This window comes from Hippocampus comes, unplaced genomic scaffold, assembly GCF_001891065.2.
Source record: "Hippocampus comes isolate QL1 unplaced genomic scaffold, H_comes_QL1_v1.1 scaffold104, whole genome shotgun sequence".
Taxonomy (NCBI): Eukaryota; Metazoa; Chordata; class Actinopteri; order Syngnathiformes; family Syngnathidae; genus Hippocampus; species Hippocampus comes.
The window spans coordinates 3,052,411-3,062,800 of NW_017806072.1; the positions used below are offsets into that span (position 1 = coordinate 3,052,411).

At 40.5% G+C, this 10,390-nt stretch overlaps 1 protein-coding gene across 1 annotated transcript in view; it reads right to left on the reverse strand.

Moving 5' to 3' along the window:
- b4galnt4a (beta-1,4-N-acetyl-galactosaminyl transferase 4a) overlaps positions 1 to 10,390 on the reverse strand; it is a 153,266-nt gene that overhangs the window by 91,335 nt on the left and 51,541 nt on the right. The window contains exon 2 of the mRNA XM_019894248.1: positions 5,742 to 5,854. Coding sequence (XP_019749807.1) covers positions 5,742 to 5,854 — 113 coding nt within the window. The remainder of the gene's footprint in view (positions 1 to 5,741; positions 5,855 to 10,390) is intronic.

Sequence of the window (10,390 nt, forward strand, 5' to 3'; positions counted from 1 at the left end):
ACTTCTATGCAAAGTCATTTCTCAACTTGTGTTCCGTGCCATGTCATGCCTGTTGAGTGTTGATTTACTTCATATTAAGAAACTACTGCACTAAAACATTAATTCATAAATGTATATCATGTGATTTTATTTCTTTTTCTCAGTATAAATAACACGTACCCTGACTGTTCTACTCTTTGAATAAAATCACTTCATTCAAGCGTTAGGGAGTGCAAAGGGTTATGATGGAGGGGTGTTGCAAATCATGAGGACCTGCCAAGTGGTATGATAGCATTGTTTCATACATGTCCTTGGCTAGCCCTCAGTTTCAAAATCAGTCCTTGGTCCTTGGCCTTGGCCTCGGAAGCAAGTCCTTGGTCCTTGGCCTTGGCCTCGGAAAATTTTTCAAGTCCTTGGCCTTGGCCTTGCCTCGGAAAATTTTCCAAGTCCTTGGCCTTGGCCTTGGCCTCGGAGGCAAGTCCTTGGCCTTGGCATTGGCCTCGGGTTGCCGGTCCTTGGACACATCCCTGCAGAGTATGTTTCGGTCTTTGCAACCTTTTGCAAACTTTAAGGAACCCTGACTAAAAAACAACATTTGCTTACATTTGCAAACACTCCCAAGTATTCGCTGCTCAGTAGATACCAAGCGTCTGACTTTATGTTGTGTTTCTGTTATTGTTGAGTTTCCTTGGCTTATCTGTACAGAAACTATGACATACAGAGGAACCCTGCAGACTTGCGTTTCTGCACTAGTGGATTAAGTATGTTTCGGTCTTTGCAACCTTTTGCAAACTTTAAGGAACCCTGACTAAAAAACAACATTTGCTTACATTTGCAAACACTCCCAAGTATTCGCTGCTCAGTAGATACCAAGCGTCTGACTTTATGTTGTGTTTCTGTTATTGTTGAGTTTCCTTGGCTTATCTGTACAGAAACTATGACATACAGAGGAACCCTGCAGACTTGCGTTTCTGCACTAGTGGATTAACATATTTGCAGATATTTTCCAATTTAGTTTAAATAATATTAATTACTTTATTTTTTTGACCCCCACTGACCCTCTGTTTTTACTTGTGGGCCACACCGGTCCCTTCCCCCCAACGAATAGCAGGGGTCCACTGTACTGTATAGCACTTATATTATTCAGTATTATTTGTTGTTCTTTAATATATTATTGTAGCCATAGTAGCGGTCGTAGTAGATTCATCACCCAGTACAAAGCAAAAATATATTGCAATATATTAGAAATTCCCGTACATCTCAATAAATGAGAATATTGGTCATATATTTGAAAACATGCAGTATAGCAAAATGGGGAAGGGTGGTCTATTGCTACATATTGATTAATATACAGTATATTAAAATATGAATTGCTGTCCAAACAAATATTGCAGTACATTATTGCGTGCTGAAATAATGTACAAAACACATACATAGACAGATGTACAGATTGCTATATTGAATAATTATATTGAGATAAAATTCAAAACTTTTTTTCTTGGCGATAAATACAGAAGACAAAAAGAAAATCAATTTCAATTTTTTCGCAGCGAATGAAGAAGAATGTAATGTAATCTATTGCACTTGAGATCTTGCTCCTCCTCTTTTCACCCCAGTTCTTCTCACTTTTCAACGTTTTTGTCTGCTTCTTCCATTTTACATCCTACCCCCCCCAAAAAATGTGCATGCTTTTATTTGAAATAAGATTGCGTGTTCATACCATCATCTTTTTAATTACTTCTACTACTTTATTAAAGTATGAAAGTGAATTAACTATTCTAAACCTGAGAAACAAGGGCAGGAGTTGACATTTTTCAAATCAAGGGGAACCAAATTTTTTGGGCTGTGTCTGTATGAAATCCAACTGTGTGCAAACAGAGGCGTTTTCTCATTTTAATCCATGCTACCATGTTCCCGTTGCGTAAAATGTCGAACATGAGTTATTAGTGTAGCAAACTAGAGACATTTAACAGAGCAGGCAAATAGGGAAGAGGAGGCGCCGTCCCCCTGACCCATATAACAGTACATTAAACACACTGAATAATTCCTCACGTTGTGCCTCTCACTTCCTTAGAGACAAACACATGCACACATACACACACAATTGGTGTCTGACATTCAGGCCCCAGAATGTGAACAGCTTTGACCTTTGGCAGTGACATTTGGAAAAAAATGGACCATTCTCACAGGAATACTCTAATAGTTAGTTTCATCCTCTGGACAATGTTGCTGTGTGAGCTGCCAACAAGGGAGAACTGTAAAGTATGCCATCATAGGTCATGCGCACAAGTAAGCACATGCACATTAAGATTCAAAACGTTTGTGGTGAATGGGTATCAAGAGGGTTGTAGTTGTTGGGTTTGACAGCATGTTTTTAGGTTCAGCCAACAAATAGTACGCGGGCACATTAGGAAAGGTAAAAGTTGTTGCTTACAGTGGAAAGATGAAGCAAATAATGGGACGCTGGCCAAGCTCGATTCAATTGAAATTTTCTCATGGTAAATTGTTCAACCTAAATTCAAATAATCACATCCACACTCAAACTATTGCCATCAGAAAAGAAATTCAAGATAACTTTCCCTGTATGCAGAGAATGCAGGGAAAATATTGCAGCAAAAGGAGCCACCGCTTCAAATCTTCATTCATCTCTGTGATCCGATTGCTTTTGCATTTCAAATGAGATGATGTTGTTTTCATTTTTTAAAACCCTTCTCAGTTGTCTTAATAACGCATCTGTGACATTTGTCCAAATATACAGAGGATTTCATCCATCCTTCCATTTTCTCATCCTCACAAGGTTCGCTGGTGTGCTGAAGCCAATTCCAGCTGTCTTCAGGCAGTAGGCTGGGTACACCCTGAACTGGTTGCTGCCAATCGCAGGGCACATTCACAGATTTAAATGCAAATAAAACAAACATAACAAAGAAGTGATGAAGTATGGGTTACGTATCACAAACTATAGCTATGTTACGCTAATCTGTGTATCAAAACTAAACCAAATGCTGCTCTGCTTAACTTGCGATTTTGTCATGAAACAGTAGTAGCAAGTGGCAGATCTCAGCTAGGTGCCAAGTCGTGGTTGGAGAAACACATTTATGATGTAAATGTAAGTGTTGGGCAAAAACAGCTTGCTCACAGGCACATTTTCAGAAGACGAGGTCGGTAGAAAAGACTTACTTGGTTGATTAATTGCGCACATGATGAGGCACGTCAGAGAACAAACAACAGTATTTGAATGCTAGCAATTAGAGGCGAGAGATTTTCAATAAATGTCCCATTTAAGTAACATTTTGTGCAGTCTTGCACACGTGATAATTACTAGTCATTCTGGTTGTTGCTGTGTCTTACCTGGAAAAAGTACTTGGACAGTTGTTTTGTGTGTGTGTGTGTGTGTGTGTGTGTGTGTGTGTGTGTGTGTGTGTGTGTGTGTGTGTGTGTGTGTGTGTGTGTGTTCAAATGCCAGTGATCGGCATGCTATAGGTTCATGTGGCTGTAATTTCTTCAAGCAATACTGACATAATACTCAGAACTGCAAAAATGTTGGTCACTATAATCATAATGAGGGATTTTATACCGTTTTATGAAGACATTTTAAAATCCTTAAATGTCCTACAAAAGAATGAACAACAGGAATAAGGCAAGTGGAGAACTTAAGATGCGTATGAATCGCACTTTTGAACAATTTAGCTCACGGGTACTGAAATCGGTTGAATGTGGTCAAACGGCACCTTGTGAATGCAGCGACATTTAACTTTGCTGACGCGGGGCAAGCAGTGACATGTGACACACGGGCAAACGTGGCCAACGTAATGCTCTTGATATTCAATAAACAGCTGACTTTGCTCAGTAAAAAACATACCTTTAGCCGGCTGATTCGAAAATGCACGTCGTAGTTGTGCATTGTGTACAACCTAAGAATGAGCCCTGTGGTAATCATCATCTGAGGAAGCCATTCAGGGAACAAATGACAAAGTGACACATTTTGAATTATCCAATAGCAATATATGTCACATTTTAGTGACTTCAGCACAATTTTAACAGTGCAGAGGAAATTCTCAGCTCGGCCACACGAGACTGACTCATTTAGAATGCCGCTATCCATTTGGCCGTCACTGAGGCAAAACCAGAGTGCTATCAGGCGGATTTAACGCTCCGCTCCCAAGTATCCCTTATTCCCCTTCATGGCTGTTATCTCTTCAACACATTTCCTTTCGTGTTCTTTTAAATCGATTTTGAAGACTGATACGTTTCACGAAAGGAAACACAGTATATGGCATCCTCAGCATTTGGCATTCAGCTTAAACTGTGTCGTGCTACTGTTTGTTTGCGGCCAAGAACATGTTGTTACATGAATATGGTGTTGCATTTGGTTAATTGGGAGGATGACACACTGGACTGCTTTTTCACATGCAGGGCATCCTGTACTCAGCAGCTAACTGTTAAATCAGAGCCCCCTTTGGACTCATTAGCAGAGACTTTGAGTACATCGCCTCCTCCATGGCCAAGCAACTTGGCTTAAAGTGTGTATTTTTCTGCATCTGCCATTACGCCGACTGCTGGGATAGGCTCTACCCTCATGAGGACAAGCGTGAAAGAAAATGGAAGGAAGGATGGATAGTGTTGTACTTCGAGTTTTAAAGTGTAAGAATAGAGGAAAGGAGAAGCAAAATTGTTTTGACGCCTAAGCTAATACATTCAAGACAGGGTCTCAAGTCTCAAGACAGGGAATATATTTGGTTGATTACACTGAATAACACTGAATTACATTTGAAAATATTACACTTCAATGTGTGAATATGACAAGACTTGATTAAAGATGGATAACATGATTCTCCGTCACTCGCTCTAATTAAAGATAATTTTCATGTGAGCAATAAGTCAAGTGGTTAGCATCAGCATCATCGTTTTTAGGTTTGGGGTTTAACTCTGTTCTGGATTTGATGTCTGGAGTTTGCATGAGACTTTTCGCTTGACTCGAAATTGGTGATAGGCTGTACTGACATCATTTGCCCAAACTATCAATAACATAATTGATTGGCTCCGCCAAATAAGCCATGATAGCAAACACAACCTTGTTCACTCCAGGCTCATTCTGTACTAGCATTGTGCACATGAGTCCGAAGAGCTAATGTACTATTTTTGGCCTCTGGTGTCGTGGGAATGAAAAGCATTGGCAAGCGGAAGTTGCACCTCCGTGCCCTTGACCATTCAATCATAAAGTAAAAGCATGTGTATAGTTTTTCTTTGAGACTGGTGAAAAATCCCAGAAACATTTTATCTGCGTCCAAAAAAACCCAAAACACTATTTTTCAAAACTAACTAGCTACAGTTATGTGTGTTATTTATTTTGATCACATAAAGTCTAGTTTGCATGTTACCCCTGTGCTTGTAGGCTACTGTGGCTCCCACCCACATTCGCAAAACCAGCAAGTTAGGCTTATTGAAGGCTTTCATTTTTAGGGTTATATAATGCATTTTATGCTACACACATAACTGGTGAAGAGTCCAGGGGCTAGGTTTCCTCTTGCCAAAGGTCAGCTGGCATAGGCTCCAGTTTCCTACTGACTCTGAACAAGATAAGCAGTACAGAAAAAGGATGAATGGATAAAAACTGTGCAGCCTACCGAAATGTATCCTCTCTCCATCGATCAAGCTGCTTTCTGGACCGTTTATTCTAATCGGGGTTGTAGGTGAGCTAGACACTCTCCCAGCTGACAGTGAAAAGAAAAGACCACAAGCAATTGGATACAAGTGAGACTCACCGCCGCTTCATCCTCCCTACTGTCGCTGGTGTCCTCACTCTTGTGGTGGCTAGTTGAAGAGCGAGTGTCCCTCTTGCGGCTGGTGTCCGAGCCCTCGGTCTGTCTCTCCCCATCTAGACAAAAAACCATGGGCACTGCTCAAAAAGCTGGCAAGCATGGCTACTGTCATCTTCAGCTCCCTTTTAATCATCTTAGCGTAATGATGATCATAATGAAGATAAAGTGTAATCCTGATTCTTGTCTTCATTAGAATCATTTTTTATGGTCAATAATACTTTCAAGCAATTGCGGTTTTTTTCTACTTGGTGCCTACGCACTCTAATCAAGGCCATACAAATTCAAGGAGTAAACATTAGTACAGTACACTTCTCTCATCTAAAAATGGTGACAACATTTTTGCATACTAGTGTGTCACTGTCATCTTTCTGAACAGCCAGAAAAGTATCTACTGTAGTTGCATTGTTGCGGATGATGGAATCAGAGCAAAAACTGCAAAAGTTAGAGCAAGTCAACGCAGCACAGTAATACAGCTCAACACTTGTGTGTCTGTGTGTTTGGAGCAAAAAATAAATAAATAAAAAAAATCAATCAATCATGAAACAGTGGGCACACATAAGAGTTTGTGTACGATCATACAACAAAGACATCCATACCCTCTTCCCTCTCATCTTTGTATTTGAATTGCTCTCTATTTGATCCCACTTGGTTGACAGTGCTGTTGCTGTTCAGATGGGGCGCAATAAAATGTGGTGCCTTCAAAGCAGGCATGGGTTGAGGGTGGGTGTGTGTGTGGGGCTCTCTGGCATGGGGCATGCATTACACAGAGTGGTTCATTGCCTACTGGAGCAGAGAAGGCTCCATTTAGCGAGACACAATTGAATATAGTACACTTATACATGCTTGCATACACAGACACAGACCAGGGAACAGAGTGTGATTAAAAGACAAAGTGGGGAGAGAGGGTAGCTATAAAGCATAATGAGAGCTAAAAGTTTTCCAATATGCCCCCTTAACAAAGGGTCTGAATAGACTGAATTGGAGGAAGTCGTGTGTATATGTCAAAGATTCAAAATAGAACCAAAGTGACACTTGATAAAGCGCAGACTCCCACCAAAGTGGCATAATCCAGTTTGCTTCAGCACCAAATCTGTTGACAACAGATTTGACCATTGTATCAAAATAAAAAGTGAGAAAAGATGTAGAACAGGAAAAGTTGGATTTGTGGAAGCATTGAATTCTATTCCGCAATTTTCTCACACCAGTCACTGATGGCGTCCCTGTGTGAATGTGTGTGTGAAAAGTTTTTTATCCCTGTACGTGCCCTGGGACTGACTCGAGACGAGTCCAGGTTGGACTCTGCCTTCTGCTCAAAGTCAGCTGGAACAGGCGCCAGCCCTCCACAACTCTGAACTGAATAAGTGGTATAGAAAATGGATGGATGTTGATTTTTTTGCTTTGAAACATGAAAACTCTATTAAAAATCGGAATAAATCAAAATGTAAAACTTCTTGGAATGGACTTCGTTCAGCTTCCGAAGGAACGATCTTTGATTCTGCCCCCCTGCCTTTCTTTTAAAAATACCCATATTGTACACTGAGAAATTGAGGAGGGGACTTGTAAAACATTCCGGACCCTCAGTTTTACATGGATCAGCCTCAAAATTTAACTCATTCTTCCATGGGTCTGCTCTTTCACAAGGACAAAAGCATAAATTAATGTATTTTGGGGTCTTTTTTTTTGGGGGGGGGGAGTTTGATAACAAACATTTTGTTGAAAAAAATTACCTCCTACGTCAGAGGAACAGTAATGAAATGTGAACATCCCTACAAAGGCTCCGGCGTGCATGGCTCCTTTTACAATAGACACCGTCATTCCCGACGAGCACTCTTTGCAATTTCACTGATTCAAGAAAAGTATGATAAAAACTATTACTTGATCTGAAACATGTGACTAACTTCCTGAATAAATGGAATGGCGGAGGAAATTGCCATGCTCAGGTTGCCTTCTCTTCCAAACTGCTCATTCTCTCCAATTGTGTGACGATATATTGTGTTCTGACTCTCACTCACCCTGGAAAAAAAGAAAAATGAAGCTTTCAAAGAAAAGTAATACCAGGAAATGAAAGTCATGGCAGCTTTCAGTGACAGCAACTTTCAATCGAGCTCAAGCCACAGGAGCCGTGCTCTTAAAGTTGCAAGTTTTTTAGTCCAACCGGTCACGGTTTGTCTAAGTGTAGCATCCAGCCTCCTTCAAAGCTCAATCAGATCAAAGGGAGGCTCTCTCTGACTTTATCTCATACCTGGTCCCATTCTTCATCTATTGTTGAACAAAAATCTAAAAGCAGCAGGACGCTTCCAACTTCTAAGTTTGTTCCTCCATCAAAACCTTTTTTTAATCTGAATTTCAAAAACCTGCAAACAAAGCAGTTGACAAGGGGATAGAAGGGGGGGAATAAGAAGGCTCATGACAGGAGCTACGCTTGTGTTAACAGCCAATTTGGCGACTAATGATAGAGGCCCTTGTTGCTGGGCAGGTTTTAGATGGGATGTTTAAGGATAGTTTTGTAAATGTAATCTATTTTTGTAAATACTGTATGATCCTTTTTGTAAAAAGATAAGTATAAGGGCGGGTGGCCCGGTGGTCGACTGGTTAGTGCGTCGGCCTCACAGTGCAGAGGTGCAGGGTTCGATTCTGGCTCTGGCCTCCCTGTGTGGAGTTTGCATGTTCTCCCCGTGCCTGCGTGGATTTTCTCTGGGTCCTCCAGTTTCATATTCCAAAAATATGCATGGCAGGTTGTACCTTTTTTTCAAGGGACCAAGTCACCAATGGTATATCTGGTTGGGGAGCAACCAGACTGCGAGCAAGCAAAAACGAAAGCATATACAGTATTATAAAGGGCACGGAAAGTATATTGAAGATATATTAAAATAATACAATATCTCTCTGTGTTTGTACAAATGTTATGTCATCGAGCATTGCAGCAGCTGTGCCCTGTGATGCATAACCACATTTATTTCGATTTTAGGGTGTGATTTATCTCTACAAGGCTGTGCTATTAAACAAGCCCGTCTCAAATGAATCCAAGAGTATGAAGATGAATAAAGGTAAGCCTTTTTTTTTTTTTTTGCCACCCACTGAAGTTCATGCAACCTGAAAGTGCTGAGTTGTTCACAAGGCATTTCCATTCACAGGCCATTTCTGAGCTGCAGCGTGCAGGCGGGCGCCAGAGGTGGTGAACTTCAGTGAGTGCGGAGGAGTCTGTACCAACTGCTGGACTGTGACGGGACTTCCTCAAACCTCCATGCTACCTCTAATGAAGTAATGAATAGCTGACTGGCAGGTTAATAGAAGCCAATCGACTACGAGTTGTGCCAGCAGCAGGAGGCCATGTGGAATACTGATCACTTAGCAGCTTCCTCTCTATTGTTCTGCCTAATTTGTTTGTGTCCCACAGCCCAAAAGCAGCAGCAGCAGCAGCATCAATGATGTTGCCTCCAGCCAGAGGGTGGAATAGAGATGTTTCGTTTTATATGTTGAATAACCGTGAACATTTTGCCTCGATCTTCATCAAGTGATGAAAATGTCAATTTAGCATTGTAAATGCTAAAATTGTAAAAGCTTTTAGCTTTTTGTGCATTTTTTTGTGGAAAACAACAAATATGGAGTGCACTTTTTGTTTTATCAAAACTTACAAAACCGTGGTTTCATGCTGAGGTTTATTTGCCCAAGTCATTAAATTTTAATGATAGAACTACTCTGAGCAACACTGTTTATCGATCTGGTACTTTTACTGTATTTTTTACGGTACGTTTTTTGTTTAGAAAAACAAAAATATTTGAACTAACACTGCTTTTCAAAAAATATATACATTTTATTAAATCTTCCAACTACAATGACAGTAATGTAAATAAATCAACTGTTTCCCTAATAGTATAATAAAGTTTAGATCTCTCTAGTCCCCAAGCATTACAGAGTCTAGATCTAATTTTTGACATCAATCCATTTCCTTCAATATTTTTCTCTCTCCAAAAAGAGCACACAATATAACAATGCCAAATCAAGTGTGACAAGGACTCTGACTGAAAAAAATCAAAAGTGATATTCATCAGAATTAACCAAACTCCAAATATTTAACATTTTACTAGAAGCGACTTCAATGTGAAAATATACGTTTTGTCCATCTAGAGTGGTATTATAAATGCACATCAATATCTTGTTCTGTGGTCAAGGGCTATCAAACATCTCATTTCCTGCAAGCATTGGACAATGCTATCCTAAGTAATTTATGCTAAATCAAAGTTGGATTTAACTATTTTGACTCTCTTTCTGGTGGATGGCTGAACCAAAAGTTTAGTTGTGCCTTGATTAATTTTGCCTTTCAAATTTCTTCTCGCGGCCCGGTAGTCGAGTGGTTAGCACGTCGACTTCACAGTGCAGAGGTACCGGGTTCAATTCCAGCTCCGGACTTCCTGTGTGGAGTTTGCATGTTCTCCCCGTGCTTGCGTGGGTTTTCACCGGGTCCTCCGGTTTCCTCCCACATTCCAAAAACATGCATGGAAGGCTGATTGAACACTCCAAATTGTCCCTCGGTGTGAGTGTGAGCGTGGATGGTTGTTCGTTTCTGTGTGCCCTGCGATTGGCTGGCAACC